The sequence below is a fragment of the Diadema antillarum genome, unplaced genomic scaffold (assembly GCF_040938485.1).
Source record: "Diadema antillarum isolate AM-2024a unplaced genomic scaffold, OU_Dant_1.0 seq00000094_RagTag, whole genome shotgun sequence".
NCBI classification, from domain to species: Eukaryota; Metazoa; Echinodermata; class Echinoidea; order Diadematoida; family Diadematidae; genus Diadema; species Diadema antillarum.
In genome coordinates this window covers 1,229,197-1,254,924 of record NW_027271183.1, presented here as the reverse complement: position 1 = coordinate 1,254,924, position 25,728 = coordinate 1,229,197, and the positions used below count along the sequence as shown (strand labels likewise).

At 39.3% G+C, this 25,728-nt stretch overlaps 1 protein-coding gene across 1 annotated transcript in view; it reads left to right on the top strand.

Annotated features, from left to right (window-relative positions):
* Nucleotides 1-25,281, top strand: part of LOC139726649 (uncharacterized) — a 36,449-nt gene extending 11,168 nt beyond the window's left edge. The window contains exons 10-15 of the mRNA XM_071637638.1: nucleotides 2,169-2,234; nucleotides 3,281-3,509; nucleotides 16,107-16,216; nucleotides 16,780-16,910; nucleotides 23,518-23,662; nucleotides 24,365-25,281. Of these exons, the coding sequence (XP_071493739.1) occupies nucleotides 2,169-2,234; nucleotides 3,281-3,509; nucleotides 16,107-16,216; nucleotides 16,780-16,910; nucleotides 23,518-23,662; nucleotides 24,365-24,511 (828 nt within the window). The 3' untranslated portion in view covers nucleotides 24,512-25,281. The remainder of the gene's footprint in view (nucleotides 1-2,168; nucleotides 2,235-3,280; nucleotides 3,510-16,106; nucleotides 16,217-16,779; nucleotides 16,911-23,517; nucleotides 23,663-24,364) is intronic.
* Nucleotides 25,282-25,728: the final 447 nt, after the last annotated feature.

Below are 25,728 nucleotides of genomic sequence, written 5' to 3'. Positions count from 1 at the left end.
AGCATAGCGCACCCCGCCCGCACGCACCAGTCGACTGGGCAGTGTGCGAGCTTCACGCTTCGGTTAGCAGCAAGCAGCAAACTGACCAATGAGATCACTCTGGTCGTTGTTAGGGGCGGAACCTATCTGTGGCGCTCAATCCAAATTTTCGAACCAGTTTCTGCTTCGTTGAAACGCCAAAAAACATGGCTCATTTTTTATCTTTCCTTTGATCATTTTGCTTCAAAATTTCGACAGATGATAGGAGACATGTAAGATTCCAATAATATATCAAAATCAGAAAATTGTAAGTTTTGACCAATTTTAATGCTCTGACTTCAAACTCGATTTTCACGGCTTTGACCGTGCGCGACTTTAGGACCTTTTTGTTGTAGCGGGTCACATATAAGTAATTTTCACACCTATTTTCTTTGGTTAGTTCACCTGAGCTTTCAAATCAAATAAACAAGCAAACAACATTTGTATTGTAATGAGAATGAATATATAATAAGAATATATAAGGATGTCATAAGAATAAAGACGTAAAGAATGCCCTTTTTACCTGTATTACCAGCATTTTTCATGGTTATATAGCACCCTCTACCAAAAAAATATCAATGCACAGATCTCATGCTGATGGCTGTAGGTCTCAAATTTGCAAAATTGTCTCCCTTCTCACAGGGACATGCTTATTTTTTATCATTTTTTCTTTCTCAATAAAAAGATTCCAATATATTTCTTGTTTACATACGAGTAAACCAACTTGCTTCATTCCATTCCAAAAAAAGTGTATGGGGGTTGCTGTGTTGACCTCTTAAATTATGTGCGAAACTTTTAGCCGAGACTTAAGTTTTATCACTCAAAAAACTACAGGTGTTTGTTGAATGTGGGATGAATAGCTGTTTAGTTCTTCTAGATTGAATGGCCAAGAGATGGCAAAACCAATGTATCTCCACATAACTTCTTTTCCAGCAAATTGATTGCAAAGATTTGCAAATGTACAGCTTTTTTTGCATTTTTGCTTGAAATGCCATATCACCAAGAATATGAATGATTATTGAAAGCAAATCAATTTCTTCAGACATCTTATTTTTTGAATAATTTGCAGAATGCGAAAAGGGGGATGTTTGGATGATGATATTTGTGTCGTTTTCGTGAAGATTATAATAACTGTTATCATAATTGAATTCATATAGTTGCACATTGTACTCTAAACCGAGAGGAGTCGTCATTCGCAAAAATAAATGCATGTGAAAGTTTTTGTCTTCACAATCCAGTACATGTAGTATACTCACAGTTTTTTCATGGGCAGTAATTCATGAAAGTTTTATGCTGTAAAAAAGGCCGTCGGCTCCAATCCACAAAATTTCATACTGTATATGTCTCTAGTTTTACAGTATTTGAATCAGAGCCACGTAAGTGCAGCCATTACTAAAAAAAAAACAAAAACAAAAACAAAAACAAAAACAAAAACGGGAAACCAGGCCCCATTTGCACATCAGGAAACAGTGGAATACAAAAAATTTGACTCCATAATAATGTGACATATTTAAACCTTGGAAAATGGATGTGCGTGGGATCATTTTGGTCACAGAAACCAAATACACAACATTTCTGAGTGGAGAGATAAAGAATGACTTTATTCCATATGATGACCGATAAAGACAAGACCTGATTCATCCATTACCTGAGTTTCAGTTTCAGTTCATTTCATTTAATCACTGCAATTTGCTTCATCAAAGCTGTCCGTCTGCAAATCTGGGAACAACATAAAGAGAGTTCCGAGTTCCGAGTTCCGAGTTCCGAGTTCCGAGTTCTTTTTTCACATCCTGAACACATATTGCCATGCAGTCACTTGAAGTTTTAAAAGGACATTTTCAAGGGTGCGCCTTTGTGTCATAATGGTCAACCACAATTCCAGGAAAGGAAGTGGCATTATCAAAACAGGAGAAGATGATCAAGGAACTGTGTCGAGAAGCTGTGCCAACACTACTTGGAATTGCTTCCTTACTTCCCCTCCAGGTTAACTGTTGTACAGCAATAGAGAGATACTAATTGTGTTTCCAAGAACAATTCCATGGGTGTTTGCAACGATGCAAGATTTCTGTCACTGTGGCTTTTTTTTTTAGTTGGATTATTGTAACTCTCTCTTCCCTTCTCTTTTGTTGTTGTTGTTTTGTTTTTTCTAGGGTCCTCCAGGACCGCCTGGGCCCCCAGGGACCCCTGGCCCTACACCCCAACCACCGCCCACACTGGTGAGTTAAGCATCATTCTCTCTCTGGGTCTATTGGTTCACCTGTCTGCTCTTTCTTTAAACCTCTCTGTCTATTTGTCTTTCTCCTTCTCTCTCTCTCTCCCTCTCTTTCTCTTTCTCTCTTTGCTCATGAGGAAGGCAATAGTGGGATTCACATATAGGTGAATTAGTGGGATACAAAGCTTGAGATTTTTCATTGTGATCAAAATCTTGCGACTTTTACCCATTTGGACACAAGATTCCCATTGATTATCGCGATCAGCATCACGATGCAATCCCAAGAAATCTTGCACTCATGTTTGAATTATCGTGTGAACAGTGGAGCACATAATCTTGGGAGTTTACATCCCATCATTTAAAGCTCACATTACAACAGCGAGGGCACCGCATCAGTGTGATGCGCAAGAACAAAAGAGAGAAGTGCACTATGTGTGCCACTTTGCCAGATTTGTGGGCAAATTGCAGTCTGCAATATGTGGGATATTTCTGTCCATGTGAACTCTTGCAGAAAAAAAATGTCTTGAGATCGTTATCCCACTATGTCTGTCTATGTAAACGCGTGCAAAAATTGCAAGATATTGATCACAGTGGGTATCCCACTATTTCATACCTGTGAATGTGGCTATTGAATATAGTGTTTGAGCCTGAATTGATCTATCTATAAAGATGCTTCATTCAGATCAGTGAAAATAAATTGTTTGTGAGAAATTGTAGAGATAGTGCATGCCTACATGTGGGTATGTTGCTAAAAAGGCAGTCGGCTCCAATTAATAAAAGTTTTCTGCCACAATTAAATGTTTCTAGTTTTACAGTATTGCAATTTGACACTCACTTTGTGACTTTAAAAATTGCTGGCATAGAAGCATTGTAAATCCAACATGCTTTGGAGTCTTTATAATGTCATTATAGTTTGAAATTGATACTTTAATTTCCACCCATTACATCTCCTTATTGATCCATGGAGATCTTTCAGCATATGTTTGTGTTTGTGTATGTGTGTTTCCCATTGCTTTTATATTTTTTTCAATTTGTCCTGTGCGCAATAAGCCACCAACAACTAGACCACCTACAACACTCCCACCCACAACACTCCCACCCACCACAACACGGCCTCCGACCACAGCCGCACCCACACCTACGCCCTCTGTAGACGTCACTGAGACAGTCCGTGAGATTGAGGAGGAGATTGCGGAGATTCCCAAACCACGGGGGACAAAGAGGTCCCCGGCAACCTCATGCAAAGACATCCTCCTAGCTTATCCAGAGTCTGTGGATGGTGAGTGTGTTATTTGTTTTATGATATGCCACTCACGAAGATTCTTGCTTTGTGATTGGTCCATGACAGTCGTGTGACAATAGAGCTTTCCCCTTGAAGTCAGATGGCTTCCGTCTTTTCCAGCAGATGCAACCAAAGGCAAACTGCCCAATTCTTCGCAGGCTGGGAGCAGTTTAGAAACATTGTGATGCACCTCTAAGCATTTCTAATTTCCTAAAATGACAGTTTTTCCCCCCATGCATCAGATACACATTTTGTCTTATGTATAGCGTGGTCCGACTTGCTTTCATTGGTAGTTTTGATGAATAAGGATTTTTCATTTCAGTTGGTTTCGCCATCGCTTTTACTTCTATTGGTTTGTCTTAGCTAATCTGAATTTGCAAAGATGTAAATGCATTTTGTGGAAATTCTGTTCATTGTGGTGAACTTTCCAGAGGGCAAATGACCTTAGAATACTGCAGTTCACCTCAGGACTTCAAGTCCACAAGACTCATTGTACGTGATGTGTATGGTCCAGCATCCTTTAGCACTCCTGCAACATTAATTAGATCACTATGCACACAACGTGTAATGCTACGTTTACACCATGTGTCCCTGCAGCCACAGCAGCCCCTTTTGCATGAAACATTGTGCGCCGTGGGTAGATGAGACATTCTCCCGTTTTTCCCTCTTCGTAGTCTAGTCTTGTTCGTTCCAGCCCTCGCCGCAGTGAACATGCTTTCAGACGCTGTTCTCACCGTATCTGGTCAGGCTAGACTACACAATATTTTCCACTATGGACTGCCTCCAACTTTTGTTATGGCCTACTACAAGCGGTCATGTTTTGCTGCATTAAACCCATTTTATTACAGCCCACAAGGTTTCTCATTAGCACCAGGACTGCAGTGGCAATTTTTTTTTGACAGTTCAAAAATCTGACACAGCATCCACAGCGATTACGGCCAGTCACGTTTGCCTATCCCGTCCCACTGCGCCGTCTCATGTCCATCCCGTTTTGTCCACGGTGGCCTGAAATGGGAATGCCATGGCTGCCGGGAACATTGTGTACACGCAGCATTAGGTATCCAAACCAAATGTGTGCATCAAATTTTGCCCAGGCCCAGTATGCCTTCCAGCCCAGATTTGAACTAAATTTAGGCTAGGTATGATTGCAAATTATGTCAGCAACGAATGACAGCTGTATAACAAATAATTCACATCTAGTCATTGACAATGCTACCAACTTTCAATCTTTTGGCATTAGTCAGTTTTGAATGAATGCTATTAAGAAAAGGAGCTACATCTAGATCATTCCTATATCTGTCATAAGTGTTCATTATCTGTGTCCTGAAAGTTCCCCTGAGGATCTACCATATGATATCTCAACATGTTTCAGTGATATCAGGTGATTAGTGACATTTGATACATTACTTCCTGGCAAAGCCAGGTAGTTTTCCAGTGAATGTGAGCCAATTTCCCTTTACCCATAAATGGAGTGATAGAATGAGAAAGATATTTTATTGAGAAAACAACCTGTGAGAGAGAGAGAGAGAGTGAGGGTAGGGGCATGAAGAATGGGAGAGGGAGAAAGAGAGAGTGTATGTTTGTCACAAGTGCCATACTCTTTGTGGGTGACTAAACATAATGATTCCTATCATCATAAACCAGAAGAATCAGGAAACAAAACAGGCAGATTCTTTGTATGACTGATGTGCTGAGGTTGCACATTAAAAAAAAAAATCATGCCCATAGTTTGTTTGCATGCCTTGTCGTCTGTTACTTTTTAAGCTGTTCTGAGATTCAGCCAAGCCTTGGTGTCGTTTTGTGTTTGTTTGTTTTCTTTGTTTTCTTTTGGGGGGCAGTTTTTAGTCTAACTTGGTGATCTTCTTTTGAGACTGGCCCTTGAAAAGAAATAAAAAGATGGATAATCATTGAAATGACTGTTTTCCATTTCAATTTGTATAAATGATATTTCCATATGAAAAATTTAAAGATTAAAGATGTTATTTTGTTTTAATTTTGTTTTGTATTTTTAATCCTCACAAAATTCTTTCTAATGGAAATGGATTTTTCTTATATTCAGGTAGTCACTAAATACTATATTGATAAATGGAAGATCAACCATGACATATTATTACCCGTATCAGCCATCTGAGCTGTGGTTCTATGAAATTGTATTCCCCTCGTATTACGCACGGGATTGCACGCCAGCAGGGAGAAGAGGGGTGAATTTCTCATATTCCCCTCTTTGGCAAATGCCTATGGGATTTGCATGTTAAAAACAAGGGGAATATAGCATCCGGGCACTCGAGCTCCCAGTGAAGAAAATTTGCTGTTGCTGACAGTTTCTCGCGGAGTGGTTTCGTGACGAAGGGCAAATTCCCATAGGTTAACGCGTAAAACCAAAGGACGATCGCTGTTACTGTGTGAGCCGGCTGTTTCTACGTGCGCTGCATACCCAAGTTTCGCGACAGAGGGCGAATAGAGGACGATCCCTGCGCCTGTGTGAGTTGGCTGTTATGCAAGCGCCACGTACCTGAGCTGTATACAAGGATGTAGTGTGCAAAGTGGTGTAGAGCTCGAGCTGGCACAGAGGTCATGCTGACACAGAGTGGGATTATTGTTACCTTGAATTTGGAAGCTGTAAAAAGTTTACCTTGTAATTTATTTCACTGCTCAAGATGCCTGAAATGGGTAATAATAATGATATGGACTGTGTACTTTCGTCGTCAACTCGGGCACTGCAATTCTAGTTCAGGCAATAAATGTCATATCCCCCTCAAGGCCAGTCCATATTATATTGCTATATCCTGTCGAGGAGTACATGGACTTTATTTGGTTCTAGTTTTGTCTCTTGAAACAGAAAACCAGTTCCCAAACCAGAGTTATCTACCAGCAGATAATGTCAAAAAACTCATAGTTAACTAATCGCAAGCACCCACCAGCAGAAGCTGGTGTCAATAAAGCTTTATTACTTTTAAGATAGCAATGAAATGTGTGTAAAACGCCAATTAAAGTGATTGCTGGTCGTGGATGAAAGATTTTTGTTTTAGAAATGCCATTTGAAATGCAACTAGACTTGGAATTTGTCAAGACTGACAAATTAGGTGATCCGATTTTTTTTAATCAATGATTCGAGTCCTGATCGCAATAGGCATGACCATATAGGTTTCATCTGTGTTTAGAGACATTGGACGTGTGATATTTGGATTCTCATTTAGAAAAGAGAGTTAGGTCTGCTATCTCTGTTACCAAATTCGGTATACACTATAAAGAAGATACAGAATGAAGTATATTTGACCATTGACCCAACTTTGCACAGCCAAGATGGCATCTGACCAAAAAGTGGTTATTTTGTGAAATGATTCTTGTAACATGGCCTTTGCGTGTGTAAAATATGGGAAAGATAGGACATGTATTCACCAAGATACAGGTTAAAACATTTATGACCTTTGACCCTAATTTACATACCCAAGATGGTGTCTGATCAAGTAGTTGTTATTTTATGAAATAATGTACGTGACATAAACTAAACATGTGCCAAATATGGGGATGATAGGGGCTGTTTTTCTTGAGTTATTGCAAAGAAAGTTGCAGAGAGAAAGAAATATCTCAATACATCGAATATAAGTTTGATGTCAACCAAGTTTTTACGTGATCTCGGCATCGTATGAAAAAATGAAGAATCACTGATGATAGCCCAAAGTCTCAGCTACATCATATTAAAATCTGGGAGAAATTTACAGAAGAGTAAGTGAGGTAGTGCTCGATAAAGAAAGTCATGTCAATTTTCATTTCCAGAAAAATTCCCTCCCATAGAGATAACACGTAAACTGGTTAAATTTGACAAGGTTACATTATATCCATTTTCACGTGGTGAAGACATCATCCGATTAAAACTTTGATTAACAAAACTTAAAGAGTATTACATTGGCTACAACATACTAACATCTGGAAGAAATTCACCGAAGGGTAATTGAGCTAGTCGTCGATAAAGACAATCATGTCAATTTTCACATCTAGAAAAATTCCCTCCCATAGAGATAACACGTCATAATAAAGATAAAGAAAGAAGTACATATGACCTTTGACCCTACTTTGCACAGACAAGATGGCGTCTGAGCAAAAAGTGGTTATTTTGTGAAATGATTCTTGTAACATGGTCTTTACGTATGCAAAATATGGGAAAGATAAGACATGTATTAACCAAGATACAGGATAAAACATTTTTGACCTTTGACCCTAATTTACATACCCAAGAAGGTGCCCGATCAAGTAGTTGTTATTTTATGAAATAATGTACGTGACATAAACTAAACATGTGCAAAATATTGGGCTGATAGAGCTTGTTTTTCTTGAGTTATTGCAAAGAAAGTTGCAGAAAGAAAGGAATATGAAAATACATGGAAGATAAGCTTTAATTTCAACCAAGTTTTTGGGCATGATGCCGACTCCGTATGAAAAAACGAAGGGCACATTAACGATAGCCCAAAGTCTCAGCTACAACATACTAAAATATGGGAGAAATTCACCGAAGCATAAGTGAGCTAGTGCTCGATAAAGATAGTCATGTCAGTTTTCATTTCCAGAAAAACTGCACTCCCATAGAGATAACACGTAAACTGGTCAAATTTGACAAGATTACTTTAAATCCATTTTTACGAGGTGATGCCGTCATCCAATCAAATTGTTGTTATTATATATCTGAAAGACCATTTAATAAGCTACAACATATTGAAATTTGGACGTAAATCAATTAAAGAAAAAGTGAGATATGCTTGAATGAACTTGAAATTTGATGACGTCATTTTGAAAATTTACTTTTTTAACTTTATTAAGAAATTTGATATCTTTGAATGACTTTTTCAGTATCGCCAACCCATAAACTGACATGTACAACTCATCAGCTTTCAGAATATGTAAAGAAAATGGGGGGTCACCGTCCATCCTGACGAGTAAAATCGGATTTAAAATTGGCGGTTTTGGGGCATTGTTGTACTGTATATCGCCATTGACGCGCGCGCGGAATTTCAACTTTGACAGTCCCGTATGACGTCATATTGAGTCGGATTGACTTGAAACTTGCTAGAAATATTCCTTGACTTTTCAGACATCCGATAAATGTAAAAAATCGGGAAATTTCTGTTGCATATGAGCTGTACGTGCGTATATGTGCGCGCGCGTACGCGTCCGTCCAATTTTTTCAATTTTTCAAAAAATGCTCCAAATGGTCTGAAACGTATGCAAAAAAAATTTGAGCTTGATTGGAGCATACAAATATTTCAACGCGCGCGTACGCGCACGTCTTTACGATGCGAGGAATTCTGAAAATATGGGTAGAATTCCCTTGAATTGAAATTTATGTGACGTAAATTTCATTGAGAAATTCCACTCCATTAATGAGATATGATTGAAAATGTGTTTTCATATAATGACGTCATAGTGACGTCACGGTCGACTGATCACTACGATTTTACTTGACATGTCGTCTTTGGGACATGATACACATATGGTATAAGTTTGACATTCATAGGCAATGCACTTTCTGAGCTTATCTCTACACAACTTTTGCGGAGAAATAAAGAAGAAGAAGAAGAAGAAGAAGAAGAACAAAGAATCAGTACAGATACAGAAGGTGATCCGAGAGGATTCTCGGATCACCTAATTATGTGTAACCTTTCACACAAGATGCATAGACAGTCAGCCTGTAATCTTTATTTCTTTCAGGTTTAGGTCCGATTTTATTTTTCAGCAAACTGATGATGCAAAGTATGCTCTTATGATAATCTTCAGCCTGTCGATGGACTGAACTTAGTGTATTATTGAGATTCATTCATGTGCCAGCAAGACTAACCCTTTTCCCATTGCCAGCACCTCATTCATCATTATGAATCTGTAAGCATGACATATTCAGGTTTTTTTCCCACTTTTTTTTTAAACAAGTGAAAGAGAGGTCTGAAAGGATGAGGTTCCAGTCAATGGGCTCTCCATTATATAGGCTGGATAATCGTGTGAACCAAATTTTTAACAGCTGACTGAATCTCTATTGCATAGTTGACTCAGCAGACTCGGCCTCTTCCCTTATTTTCAAATAAACTGATTTGCCTGTAATTGTACTTTCAAAGGCAAGTAATCGCATGATCAATGTCAACCAAACACATGGGGGAGGGGGTTGGTGCAGAACCTGGAACAAGTGAAGTTAGGAAAAAGGGTGTTTTAGAGTTAGGTAGAAAGGGGTTAGAATTAGGTAGGGAGTTACAGAGTTAGGTAGGTAAGTAGGTAAATAGATGAGTGGATAGAAAGATAAACAGATAGACAAACAGACAAGATAGGTACAGTAGATAGATAGATAGATAGATAGATAGATAGATAGATAGATAGATAGACAATAGATAGATAATAGATAGATGATCACATAGAAAGATAAATAGATGACAAACAGACAAGTTAAGTACAAAGATAGATAGAAAAAAACAGACAAGATAGGTAGATAGATAGATAGACAGACAGATAGATAAGTAGACAATATTATATAAACAAACATAGGTAGGTAGATAGATAGATAATAGGTAAATAGATAGAAAGATATTTGATAAACAGACAGACGTACAAGATATGTAGATAGATAGACATGTAGATTGAAAGATAGATAGATAGATGGATAGATAGATAGATGGATGGATGGATAGATAGACATACAGATAGATAGGTAAATAGATAGACTGAAAGGTAGATAGATAGATAGATAGGTAGATAGATAGATAGGTGGATGGATGGATGGATAGATAGACATACAGATAGATAGGTAAATAGATAGATAGATAGATAGATAATTGGTAGATAGATAGACAGACAGACAGACATACAAGATAGGAAGGTAAATAGACATGTAGATAGATACTAGTAGATAGATATAGACAGATAGACAAATAGACATACAGGAGAGGTAAATAGATAGACAGCTAGATAGATAGATAGATAGATAGATAGATAGATAGATAGATAGATAACAGACATTACATACAAAATAGGTGGGTAGATAGACAGATACATACATACATACATACATACATACATACATACATACATACATACATAGAGATTGATAGATTGAGACAGACATGCAAGCAACTAGTTAGCCAGATAAACAGATACAAACCAGGGTGAGGACATACACTATAACAGGTGGCTGAATCCGTACACTGTGTTTACTGAGCAAGCAAATATCAATTTCCTGCTTACATTATATTGACTCTAAAAACAAGTACCATGCAGATATCCATTACATTATACAAATGTAAAATATTTCCCTTCAAAACCAACAGTGTGCTTGTGATTTGGTAAGTGTTATCTGTTATTGTTGCAATGAATAGAAAAAATAGAGAGCTAGCAATGAGTGTGGAAATGTAAGATGGATAGATAGGCATGCAGATTAATATAATTACTTGAGAGGGTAATAGACAGATATACAGGCAGCGTAACAGATAGATGGTGAGATGGATAAATATGTAGATTAACCCTTTGTCTGCCACGTTCGCACAGCCGATGGAAAGGCAATCCCATTAGTTATAGTGCTTTGGCTGCCATGTTCTTTGTTTGTTGTTGTTTTTTGCTCTCCTGGACATATGACATTTTGAGATACAAGGTCTTGTTACCCTGAAGTGATATATAGAGAACCAGTAATGACTAGTCATGTCCAAATACTGTAAAACAAGGAATGTTCACATGCATTTTAATTTCGCAAATTTTGCAAGAGCCAAGATTGGCAAAATTAAAATGCACGCGAAAGTTATTGTCTACACTATATATGCATTGAATGTTAGAGGCAACTCACCAAAATTTCATGCTGCGAAAATATTTTTTTTTACAGTATGACCAGTTATAGCATTAAAAAGGGATATGTTCTAACCAAGACATTTGTATGTATGTAATGCTTATTGCCTACATGATACTGTTACCTTACACTCGATGTCGCTTGGTTGAAAAGTTAGTATTCAAGAAGTATAATATGCTGCCCTGCATACTGAAATTCAGAACTGCTGGTTCCAATTTTGAAAGGTACAGGTAACAAAAGATGATACAGACACAACAGAAGGTAACATGCACAGTCAGTCCGCAGCGCGAGCGAAAACGCACGTATTTATTCAAGTCGTATGCACGGCTGAGCGGTGCTTGCATACGTAATGAGCAGATACATGGTCATGAATAAACCCGTGTAGAACGAGTATTTCTCGTCAGTTTTCGACACTTTTAGTATCGACTGAAAGAGAAAATATAAGCAAATATGCTCATGATCAAAATAAACGGAAAAGAAGAACATAGAATATCAAAATCCCTCTCGAAGTTCGGTATTGTATTCAAAAATATTCCTTCACGTTTGACACCAAAAAACTAACCTGAAATCTTTCATGCCCCTCTAAAATATGGTAAAGACTATGTCCGCTAAAGTATATAGTATCACAATAAGGGCACGTTTTCCCATCTTCATTTCAATACGGGTCAGGAACTAGCAAAATTCAGAGACATGTCTAGCGTCGAGTTTAAAAAGATTATCCTCGCATTCGCACCGGAATTCCGGGTCCGTGATTGGTCGAAATCTGTCGCAAGACGCGGCGTGTCGCATTGCGTAGTATCCATTGGCTGCTGACTCAATGCTGTGAGTTTTAAAGGGAAGGTAAACCCAAACAGCAATGTGGATTGAGTGAAAGCAGCAACATTAGTAGAACACATCAGTGAAAGTTTGAGGAAAATCGGACAATCGATGCAAAAGTTATGAATTTTTAAAGTTTTGGTGTTGGAATCGCTGGATGAGGAGACTACTAGAGGATATGACGTATGAGTGGACAACAATACAAAGAAAATATAAAAGAATTCAACAAAAATTCACTTTTCTAGAATTATGAAAGAGCAGTGGACCAACCGCTTTCAGAAAGCAGGGGGAATAATTGCTGCCCTTAACATATGTCAATATCAAGTTGATGGAATTTGTAATTTTCATGAAAAATGGATTTTTGTAGTATTTTCTTTATATTTTCTTGGTATTGTTGTCCACTCATACGTCATAACCTCTAGTAGTCTCCTCAGCCAGCGGTTCCAACACCAAAACTTTAAAAATTCATAACTTTTGCATCGATTGTCCGATGTTCTTCAAACTTTCACTGATGTGTTCTACTAATGTTGCTGCTTTCACTCAATCCACATTGTTCTTGGGGTTTATCTTCCCTTTAAATGTTAGGTTCCAGATTGTGATCGAATTTTCACTCTCTATACAAAACTTGAACTTTAAACAGGAACCAATGATGTGTATGTGAGTGTGCACTTACAATGACCCTGAACAATGGACCTGGCTGCCACCTGTCCCGAGCTCTGCTGCAAGGCACATGAATGCTTAATCAATTATTCATGTGGATTGCCCCGAGCACTGCTAGTCTGAATTCTTGACACATGGTTAAATGCATGCACATGAAAGAAGTAAGCACATGTTTCCATGTGCTTGCACACACCACATTTCAGAATGAACAAAGACTAGCTGCGATGGTGGAATTCCTCATGAAACATTCCAATCCTGGCCATTGTCCACGACCATTGTCTGGGTATCAACAACACATTCCACGCGTGTTCATTCACTACCCCACTTCCAGTAAGAAAACATAATTTGCCTTGTTTTCAACAGGAAAATTCACAACCTTAAAAATGGTGCCCCTCTTCGTTTTTTAATTGATCATACTCGCTCAAGTTTCACGATTGTGAAATCGAAGAAATTACGGAGATCTATTTTCAATACCAGTCAGGAACTAGCAAAACATCAAACTATGATCTAAAAGCTTCTTGAACATTGGCAAAATAATCGTTTACTTTGATGCTAAAATGGACTACTATGTTGACATCAAAAATAGGGAAATTAGGTATCAAATTAATGAGCATAATCAGCTCTATAACTTAACTAACCATCCTGGGTCAAACAATGCACTGCGAAAGCTATGAAAGCTGTTGTTGCGACCTCTGCAAAAACTCTCGCAAAGTATCGCGAAATCTCGTCAGTCTCAAGGGCACAAACTGCGTAAACGTGATTCTGAATAAAATTGTCGTTCGTGCCTCATTATCGCACACGCTGCGGACTGACTGTGCACTATGACATTCCGCAGAAGATTGTATGAGGAAAAACAGATTCCCCCCCCCCCAAAAAAAAAAAAAACCACACAAACACAAACAAACAAACAAACAAAACCAGCCGATACAAATAGACTATTCTGTGAAGTATCACCCACGTGTGTTGCTTTCCACTCCATTTGTCACTCATTCAGAGCAAGGTGTTATCCCATTGAAGATGAGCATGTTTTTTTTTTCAACTCACATTTCCCACAGACACACGCCAGAGCTAGTTCACTTGGAACCATAATCTTCAATGGATCAGTTTCGCACACCAACAAAGGCATTCATGCCCATTGTTTCTGGACTCAAGACATTGTGCAGTGAGGCTTGACTTCAGTAGACACAACTGTGACAGAAAATTAGAATCTTAACCTATTGAAGACGGACTGATTTTGCTACATCACGCATATCCCATAGACACTTGCCTGAGCATACTCCTGTCTCGTCCGCAGTGGGTTGATACTTGAAGAAGTCCAATATGGGACAATGCTATTTAATCAATTTACAACACAGACTATCTGTGTGAGGAAGGGAATTGTGAGTGAATCTTTGAATGTACTAAGGGATTTGGCGATTTATCGATCGGTTTGGGCAGGGTTGCGTGTTTGAGCAAAATATGCGAACTTGGCAAGCTGTGGACCGACATACTGTGCTGGCTTCACTTTTGGAGTAGGACAGCTGGATTTGTACGGGACGTCACGCTTAACTGATTATGTGGCAAGAATAATTTTCACTGATATTTGAGATCCAAAGGTTTTGTCCGCCAACTGATGCTATGCTATTTGAAGACTCCACCCCCCCCCCCCACACACACACTGACCTACAAGGAATACACACACTAGCCGGGTTCACACGTACAAATTAGCGGGATGACGATCGCGATGCTCATCCCGAGTTTTTTGGTGAGCGTCCACACGTACCAAATTAGCGGGATGGCGATCGCGATCGGTATCCCGCTAATTTGGCGAGCGTCCACACGTACCGAATTATCCCGCTAATTGCCGATAGAGACAACAACAAAGCCTGCAAACTGGGTCACACAGCGCCCTTCTCTATCACTGCTTGCGCGCACTTACCTTTGTCTATTGTCTTTTACGCGTCAGTGGTGTAGTTCGCGCGCTGTTGTTGTTGTGCTCCAAAGAGGTGAAGGACCTCTTCGCAGAGGCCTCGCTGTTGTGATGTGCGCATTGCATGATGGGATGTAAAAACTCGAGATTGTAATCCCGACCGTTCACACGTACCAGCGCGCGGCCAATTATCCCGCTAATTGACGAACCAGCGCAAGATTTCTTGGGATTAGCATCGCGATGCTTATCCCGCTAATTTTCGGGTTTTTTCTGTCCACACGTGCAAAAAACTCGGGATGACGATCGCGATGCAAATCTCGAGATTTGTATCCCGCTAATTGGTGTACGTGTGAACCCGGCTAATGTCTCGTGAAGAGGCGATGTGGAGTTCAACAGCTACTGGGAAATTCCCATCCTTCATCCATAAGGTTGACTGTCCTCCATCATGCTTGAATAGGGAGTTTTTGATTGGGTGAACGAAAGGGTTGTGATGCCAGCGCAACCATACATCAAGGCGTGCAAGAACGTGCTAATTGAAAAGTGCCTATTATCTGAGCTAAGCTTGTGTGACAGAGACTCCAACTCTCACGTTTTCGACGGGAGATCTCCCGCCGAAAGCCCACTTTTGCAAAATCTCCCGTTCTCCCGCTTGAGATTTAATTTCTCCCGCCCTGGCTCTGTGTCTCCCGTTTGAAATGATTTCTTACTTTTTGTCTTCGTATGTTGAAAGATAAGCCTTAGATAGCACGAGAGAGTATCAAGAACCCTAATTATTTAGAGCTTCTGGGGCCAAAGCAGGCCCTGGACGCCGGCCACAAGGAACTTTGCGCTCGTGATATGCGCTTTGTGCACATCAAGTTGGAGTCTCCCGTTTGCTAGGGGTTTCAGGCGGGAGAATCTCCAGATCAGAAGGTGCTTAGGGTTGGAGTCTCTGGTGTGAGGGTCTCATACATGATCTCACTACTGCTCTCTGTTGTGTGTGTGCACGTGTGTGAGAGACAGAGACAGAGACAGAAATAGATACACGCACAGAAAGAGGGAGAGAAATGAATGATGAATGGAAGAAAATAGAGTAAAGTTCGTCAACCTCTTGTGTCTCAGGGCCAACTTAAAGGCACTTGACATGATCTCACCAGTGTAATCTATATTGTATGCTTGTGTATGTGTGTGTGTGTGTGTGTACAGAGAGAGACAGAGACAAAAAAAGTATACAAAAGCAGAAATTTTGAAGAGTGGAAAAGGAGAGAGATGAATGGAAGAAAATGGAGCAAAGTTCATCAAACTTTTTGTGTCTCAGTGCCTGACTTAAAGGCACTCTTAACGAATATTCTTGTGTGAAATGGGTAAATATATTTTGAGTCATTTTTTTTTTTCATTCTATCTGTTCCCTATCCAACAGGCACATACTGGTTGGATCCTAATGGTGGAGCGACAGGAGACAAGTTCCAAGCAGACTGCAATTTTGAGAGGGGTGGCTTGACATGCTTGAATGCAACCGCTGTAGCAACAGTGAGTTTCCATCATCAGATTTAAACAGATAATATTCTGTGCTTGTGACTTCAGATATGTTTAATACATGCTTGTCCAGATTGAAATCACAGCACAATTTACTTGTGTCAATTTGAAGTTTCCCAAGTCTTTTCTCCTTTTGTTTCATGGTATCATTATTCATAATTATGGAAATATTTTTGACTGGCAACATATTTTTTTTTTCTGGGGATGGGGGAATTGGTTTTCAATAAGTGGAGTCAATGTAGGCCTACAATCATTTGATGCCTATCTCTACTTTCTGAATGTTGATTTCATTTTATGTGTTGTCTTCTCACAATCTTTTTTATTTATATAAAATTTCTTATTCCCCTTTGTTGATTGTTTGTAAATTCCGTGTGTAATCTATGTCAAATTTGATGTAGTATATCATTATTGCATGATTGATTTATGTATTCTTTCATTCAGGTATTCACATTAATGCATACAGAAGTATTCATAAGTTTCTGTACTCATTCATGATTGTAGATTTGTACGCTGGTTTCATTCCTTCAATTTTCATTCGTCATGGTGTCATGTTGCAGGTAGATGGAAGATCTTGGCAGCGGTCGGGTCAATGGTTCTCAGAGTGGGGTGACGGGTTTGAGATCCAGTATGAGGCAGATGTTGTGCAGATGCGATTTTTGCACATGAAGAGTTCCGAAGCAACTCAGTTGTAAGTCTGTGTAGTCAACATCCTCCTCCTCCTCCTCCTCTTCCTCTTCCTCTTCCTCATCCTTCTCCTCCTCCTCACCCTCATCCTCCTCCTCCTCTTCCATCCTCCTCCTCCTCCTTCTCCCTCTCCTTCTCCTCCTCCTTCTCCTCCTCCTTCTCCTCCTCCTCCACCCCCTCCTCCCCCTCTTCCTCCTCCTCCTCCCCCTCCATATCCTCCTCTTTCTCTTCCCCCTCCCCCTCTGCCATTTGTACCAACAAGTATGTTGGCTTTTAAATTCACTGACACAAGCATCTGTGATATAATGATTAATCATATCATCATCAGGCATTTAAACGGTGTTTAAGTAGGGCCTCCATCTACCTGACATCAAGCCTGGTGTTTGGCAGTAGGCCTATGAATGGTGGAAGGACGATGAAATGGATGCCTATCAAGCTCCAGTTTATTAGACCATTCAGTTCAATCCTTGATTGAACATGAATTCAATAAATTGTCGTGTTGGGTAAGCTAATGCATTATGCCACTTTTAAAAGGATTGAAGTGCCTACCAATCTGAGAAAAAAAAATAGAAGGGTAATATGTCAGCTATTTCATCACATTAGTTTATCTAAACTAGTCTTGTTTTGCAGGATATTACTCCTTGAAAGCACTTCACAGGCTGAGGAGTATCTACTCAGTATATCAATTCTGGTAGATCTCATTACATGAGCTTGTGTCATACTGCACATGTTATATCCACACACACACACACACACACACACACACACAACACACAACACACAACACACACAACACACACACAAAAGCACAGCACATGCCTGTACACATACACATTGCATGATGTAGGGGAGGAGTGTGTTGCCCCAGTGGGTGGGGCATAATGCACGGTGACATTCATGGGTTTTTGCTCTATGTAGGCATGTGTGGTAGGCATCATAGTGTGTGTGATAATGTGTGTAAATATGATATTGACTACTATGATTGCGTGCTTGCGTTTGTGTATGCAGGTATGCAGGTATGCAGGGAGGTGTCTCTTCCCACCTCCCTGGTGTATGTGTAGGATCCAAGTTGTTCTACTCCAGGCTTGAATACTGTTGAACCTCAAACTCTAGTTCCCATATATATATACCCCCCCCCCTCCCGCTCAATAGGGAGCTTTAGATTTTTGAGGCGGACCTTCAGAGAGAAAAAACATGTTCTGAGCATGGGCAGAAGCGCGCGTCTAGTCGCTTGCGTCACCTGAGTTTTTCACTACGCGTACTGGGCTATTTTTACGTCCGCACAGTTTGCAACGTAAAGAACTACTTCATGCACCGATCATATGGGGCGCGATTTTATTTTTTATACATTGCGTCCCAGCGCAGCTAATCTAAAGCTACTTTTCAGCACGACGCTGGGAGAGGAGAACGTCCGCGCGTCAAAATCTAAAGCTCCCTATTGTCATAAAAGTTGAGGTGATGCCAGCAGATAACGCTGCAATATATAGGTACCCCATACACATAGTTTGGCATGAATAATGTAGGGGGGGGGGGGAACAAAACACACTTTGTGAGAGTCAAAATTTGCCAAACTCATATGATTCCAAATAGTCCAGAGGATTCTCAACTTCTGTAATACTTAATGTGTGCTAAAAAAAAAAGAAAGAGAAAATTGTGAACATGAAATGATTCTTTAGTCACAATTACATAAAAAGTGGCAAATCTGGTTCCATTAATGTGTGCTTAAAGAGCGGTCAAGTGCTTGTACAGGCATTAAATGATTGTGAATGATCTGGGCCTATGTAAACAGTCCTTTTTAATTATCACCAAAACGCTGTTTCAAGCTACAAGAAGAACACATACAGACATACAGCCAGGCCCACCTCAATGTTTGGTTAGAGTTTGTTGTTGTTGTTGTTCTTCTTCTTCTTGTTCTTGTTGTTGTTGTTCTTGTTGTTGTTCTTGTTGTTGTTGTTGTTGTTCTTGTTGTTGTTCTTGTTCTTGCTGTTGTTGTTCTTGTTGTTGTTCTTGTTGTTGTTGTTGTTGTTGTTGTTGTTGGTGTTGGTGTTGTTGGTGTGTTTTTTTTAACACAAGCATTAGTAAGGCCTGCACATGTGCTTTAATTCTTTTCCCCTTTCGTCTTGTCGTATGTTAAAGAGTTAGGCACTCATGATATGGAATGAATTGGAAGAAGGCCGTAGCTCCGGGTAGAAAAAAAGAAGAAAATATAGAATCCCAATAATCCTGCCATGAAGTGAAAAAGGAAACAACGTGGCTGCAAAGTCTATAGTATACTGCCACACAGCCGAACATCCAATGCACATGCACACGTACATGGTCACACAGACACATACACACTCACACAAACACACACAATGTGTTGATATCAGTACCATGTACTGTTACATACATGCACAGGGTGATACCGATGACTCTTTACACGTGCAGCTATTAATGACAAGCTGACACACATCTCGCGTCCAACCAGAAAACGTGATGGATTTCATTGTGTTGGGTGTGAGCAAATGAACAGATCAGAATTTCCTAATTCCCCTTTACTTGGCTCCTCCCTTCTCATGTTAGTTTAGTTGCTTCCTTCTATTGTTTATTCTTAAAATCCTCGTATTTCCACTCGATATCATCTTGGGATCTTGGCTTGTAGGAGATAAACAAGTTCAAAGCAGCCTTTGCCCTTCCATTCCTCATCACCTTTTTCTCTATTAAGAGAATGAAACTGATTAATTGATTTTGCTACAGCATGTATTTCCCATAGACACATGCCCTAGGATACTCCAGACTTGTCCTCAATGGGTAAATTTTGTAGTTGCTTTATATTTCCAAAGCCCTCGTATTTCCACTCTATATTATTTTTGGATCTTGGCTGGTATGAGCTAAACAAATACAAAGCTATTTTCCTTTGCCCTTCCTTTTCACATAATTCCTCTGAGAGACTGAAACTAATTTGTGTGGGGATTTTTTTTTAATCTCTTCCCTGCTTTATCACCTTTTTCTCTGTGATGAGAGTAAAACTGATTCTTGGGTACAGGCTGATTTTGCTACAGCACTTATTTCCCATAGACACTTGCCCGAGTGTACTCGGAGCTCATCCTCAACGGGTTAATTCTATAGTTGCTTTCTTCTCTTGTTTATTTTAAAGCCCTCATATTTCCACTCTATCATTTGGGGATTTTGGCTGATAGTTATTTTGCTTTGCCCAGCCTGATCACAGTTATCTGTAAGAGATTAAAACTGATTTGTGTGTTGTAATTGGTTTCTTTTTCCTGCCTCCTCACCTATTTCTCTAAGAGAATGAAACTAATTCGTAGGGGTAATGACAATTAAGTTTTCATCTCTTTAATGGGGAATGTCATTCAGTAGCATGCTGAAGAAGAAAAGTGAAGTGATTGATGGGGTATAGCCAACAAATAGCTGGCATGTGTTGACTGATGTGTAAGCTACAATACATGATGCAAACAATATAGGCGTACCATTCTTTCTCTCTCTCACAAACACACACACACACACACACACACACACACTCACACACACACACGCCTACACATTTACACATGATGATTTTCAGCCCACAGTCTGGGCATGTCTACATGTATATTACCAAGCATTTATAACAGTCTCCGTGCCGGTCACTTTAAGTGATTAAACATTGAGCTATTCTTGTTTTGATATTCTTTTGATGGTTGGGATTCATGCTTTGGCCGAAATGATGGATATGAAACACCTGTATTCATACTCAATACATTGCAAAATTAAAAGTTTGATGCAACGTGATGATTATAGTAGTGTATTTCTTACATATTCAGATATTCCAGATATTGAAATCTTTCTTTAAGCAATAAGAACAAGATACCGTAATTGCCATTTGAGTCAAAGTAACTTACACAAAAATTATAACATACATACTTTGGACATGATAAATAGAAACAAAAAAAATTGCCTAATCATCAAATAATTCACAAAACATATGTTAAAGCGCAAATTGAGAATAATACTAATGGAGATATTTCTAACACATAGTGGTGGCATGGAAACGAAAATGAAATACTAGGGATAGAAGAAGTATAGAAAATGATGAGAAAAGAAAAGAAGAGTAGAGTAGAGAAAACAGGAGAGAATAGAGAAGGAAATAGAGAGGTTCGAAGAAGGAAGGAGAGGAGAGGAAAGAGAAAGGGAAGGGATAGACAGGACTTGTGCATGTAGAACATAGATTTAGAGAAAGAAAAAAGGAGAGACAAGAAAAGTGTCATAAAACTCTTTTGATTACAGTTATCTTCATAGCTGTCATGCAAATTCTGTGAAGGGCGGTGAGTTGGCTCAGTCGGTAGCGCGTCTGCCTCACGATCCTAAGGGCCCGGGTTCGAACCCAAGTCTGGACTGAGCAATGTTGTGTGTAAGCATACCGTCCCCTCTAGCAAGAAGCAAAACACTCTGTTCCTTGGATAGGACATAAAATGGAGGTCCAGTGTATGAGAGAGTAATAATTCATGCATGTAGAAGATTCCGCTTCATTCATTCATCGCAAAGAGCTGGGTGTTTAACCTGGTGAAGTAGTCCCACCTCGCATCCAACTGGAACCCCATGGAAGACCAGCTTAACGTAGCTGAATATGGGTTATCCAGCCATATTCTCAGATGGAAATGAACGAACAAACAAACAAACAAGTATTAAAAGAAGAGAGACATATCCACAAATTCCCCATGGACTTTGAATTAAAGTACAGAGATCATTTTGATGTACAGTTGTCAGTCAAACAGGAAATGTTTTTCATTTGTGAAGAACATGATGTGTTGACAGATTTTATTGTATTGATGAGTTATAGATTCCAGATATACTGTAAACACCTTTATGGTAAATGTGTGTGCTCACTGCCTGGCTCATATTATTGCTGCTACAACTTATCCTGTATGCTATGAAACACCTTCATGGTAAATGTGTGTGCTCACTGCCTGGCTCATATTATTGCTGCTACAACTTATCCTGTATGCTATGAATGCACAATTACTTTGTCAGAACATGTATAAAATAGTATGAAATGTTTTGCTTTCTTTATCAAGTAGGCCTACAGGTTGGCATTATAGAAAACATCTCGATGCTAAAGGGTTAACGTGAGTCCAATTTTTCATCTACTAAGGATGAAGAGGCCCATTATATTTTCCCTCAACTAAATGATTAGCATTGATGTGCTCCTCTTCAAAACCTGTAAGCTGGACTTGTTTATATGATAGGGTACAAATACTGTGAGGTTTCCTTTAATTCAGATGGTTTAGTCACACGAACATAACTTCCTTCAAAATTCCCCCAAGTTCAAAGTGTTGGCAATGTGTACTATACCTGTTGATGTGCGGGGGTTGTGGTTATTGGAACTGTATGTGTGTTGAGAGTCTCATAGTGGTCACCAAAGGGTGACCAATCCCTCAAGGCTTCTTAGTCTGAGAAGGCACCAAACAGATACAATAGTTAATTTTATTGTTTAGAATGTTGATGAAGCTCATGCACATGTTTTCCTTTTGTTTATGACAAAACAAAGCCAAAAAAAAATCAATATATGATATGGTAGTGTACAAAAATGTGCAGTTTACTTGTGTGGTGTCTTGCCTGACACATCAGGGGCCCCCGCAACATTTTTCAGGGTGAGGGACCTGCAGTGCCGGCAAGGGGGTCAATGGTACCACCCAACCCCATCCCCTCCAACACCAGGTTCACGGTTCCTGGCCTGCTCGTGTAGTAAAAGCTTGTATCTGCCTGCCCCCACTCTTCTGGGTTTGCTCCTTGATGTGTAACCTTCAGGGCTGTGAGAGATCAGATTTTGATCTGATTTCAGACATTTTGCTCTTCCCCAAACCCCCCTTTTCAGATTTTTTTTTTGCAGTTCAGATGCACTGAAATATCTGTAGTTTAAGGTATTTCAGACTTTTTTCCATAAGTTTTAGATTTTTTCAGACTTTTTTATGGCAAGTACTCTCACACCCCTGAACCTTGTGTGAATGTAATATTTCCAGCAGACTGTGAGTGTTCCTGGTGTGTTTAAAGTATAGAAGAGAGGAAAATTGAAAGGGATGTAGTGATGATTGAACCTTTGCAGATGCAGACCTGTTGCTTTAAGGTGATCATTCACAACAGAATTGAAATATTTAGTCATCTTTTTAATCTTTCAAGATTCTCCCAAGTACATATACTTTTCAATTTTGCTCTTGTATAGGTACATGTTGTCTCTACATTATTCGTAAGCTGTGTGAGGACACAAAGATTTCAAGAGTTGATTTAAAAAAAAAAAAAAAAAAAAAAAAATATATATATATATATATATATATATGTATATATATATAATTACAGCTAACACAAAATGTCTTCTGTAATATATATATATATATATATTACCGAAGACATTTTGTGTTAGCTGTAATTATTGTTTATGGAAATTCCTTGTCTCATTTTGACCCATTTCATATGGGGTAATGGAGGAATTAGGTTACCATTGGTTATCTCTGAACTTGATCATGTGAAGTCATACATAGTTTGTGCAGTTTTGAATGTGGCTGTACCGTCACACATTTACCAAGATTTGTTGTCAATCACGGTGATCCTTCTGGTGCATTAATGTCCCTTTCATGCAGGTTTACCTTCAACTGCCTACGAGTTCCTGCGTACTTTGATGAGAAGAACAGCAACTACAATGGCGCCATCCAGTTCAAAGGTTACAACGATGACATCATCGACAACAACAGCCCCGGGTACAACGTCCCAAAGGATGGGTGTAAGGTAAGATTTCCCTCAAATCTGCTTTTCTGGAGGACAGTATGAGAACCCTCTGATGTGTTCCCAAATGGCCTGATTCACCATTACAATAAAATTCCTCTTCATTTAGAACTTAACCTCTATGAATTTATCAAATGAAACCGAAACAAAAATGTTGTAAGAACACATCAGTGATGACTTGCATAATCATATAGATGGATTGTACGATGTTTAAAAGAATAGAAATTATACAGATATAATTATTGACATGTGCTCTACTCAATAATTTCATCCATATTCCAAACAAATCCAGGGGAAGTTTGTTAGAAATAAAATAAGATGTCTCATATCAGTGTGGAATATTTCATATGATGTGGCATGAAGTCATTGGAATTTCTTCAACAAAAAACAAAGCAAAACAAATAAAGTCATGGAAAGCTTTCTCAGAAAAATACCCGAGATAAGCTGCCAGTGTAAATAACAGATTCATTTTGCTCATTTTTATAGGAGTTATCAATTTTTAGCTTACTCTCTCTTGCCAAAGTAGGGCTGAAGAAATGAGCCACTTCTCTCTGCATACCTGTTGGATTTAAAAAGTCCAAGTTGTGTAGGATCTGCCCTTCCTTCTTCTGTACTCTTTTTACCTCCATGCTGCCATCAATTTCAATGTTGTCTCTTTCCAACAAACTCTGTCAACATCTCAATGGCTTGGATCGCCTGGGACAGCAACGAGCCAAGAAGTACAAGAAAACTATCTTCACGTTATCGACGCAGAATGCCCCGCAGCTGCCCATCAAGGATTTCGCGCCCCGGGGTTTCTCGGGTCGGGGTCAAAAGTTTGGCTTCTCCGTGGGCCCCGTCTGCTTCTTATGAATTGCGCCGGCGGCTCGTGGTCCCTCTGCGTGATTCACTAGGGGGGAAGCAGTTATCGATGACCAGTAAGGGGCCCTTGCCCCGAATCAGTGCATGCAGGAGCAGAGACTCATAGATACATTGGTGTGGGTCTTTTTTTCAAAGTGCAAACATAGCTCTGAGGACCTCGTGCGAACACTTCTTCAGTTCACATGCTGACATGTTACCTCATGATTTGAGTAGAGTTTTTGCTAGAGGAGAGTGAACGGATTTTTTCTTCTATTGGGAGAGTAGGGGAAAGAGGGGTAGAGGAATCTTTATTTTGTTTGTTTGCACGCTTGTTTTTAATGATTGGTTTTTGTGCGTGGGATTTTTTTTTTAATGCATGGATTGTTTTATATGTCTGTGTTGGTTGAGGAGCGACGGATTTGTACAGCCCCTTTGTCTGCCCTACTACTGTTTCTCTTTAGTTTGGGAGATTTTGAAGTGCTTCTTAAGTTATGTTTGTAATCATTGTGTCTGTATCTGTGCCTATATGATATGTGTTTTATTTGTAGGGGATGATTGTCAAATATGTTCTATAAATTTTATGTTGTACAGATAATTCAGTCATAATGTATTTCTGGATACGATTCCTTATCCATTGTAAATTGTTGGTCGTGTTTGTTTTTTATTTTCCTTGTGGGAAGGACTTCAATTCAGCTGTTTTTGTTAGCAAGAGTGATCACCCAGACGTAGTATGATGAGGCATTATGATGTAACGTGAAAATGAATATGGTATATAAGCCATTGCAGACTCAGTAAGAGTATTCATGAATGGCAGCATAGTAATTTGTGACTCTGTGAAATTAAAAATACACTCTGATGTCAATCAGTTAGTACATTCATTTGTCATGGTAGGGTTTAATCTGCAGTTAAACATGTAATATAAAAGTTATCCTGAAGTACAATGACAATTTGAGAGAGGAACTGAATACTGTGAGATCAGAGGAGGGGACTTTTGGACTGCTAAAAAAAAAATATTTTCTTTGTGGAGAGGGGGTTAAAAAAATTTAGTAAAAAACACCATAGGAGTGGTGGAAGTAGAAATGACTACAACTTGAATTACTGTATAAGCTGTAATTTTCACGAGGGTTTAATTTTCACAAATTTCGCGAATCACAGTTGGATCAGGAATTTCACAACACACGAAAATGTCTCCATGCGCCCTGGTGCATTAACTTGAGCCTCGGTGTCAA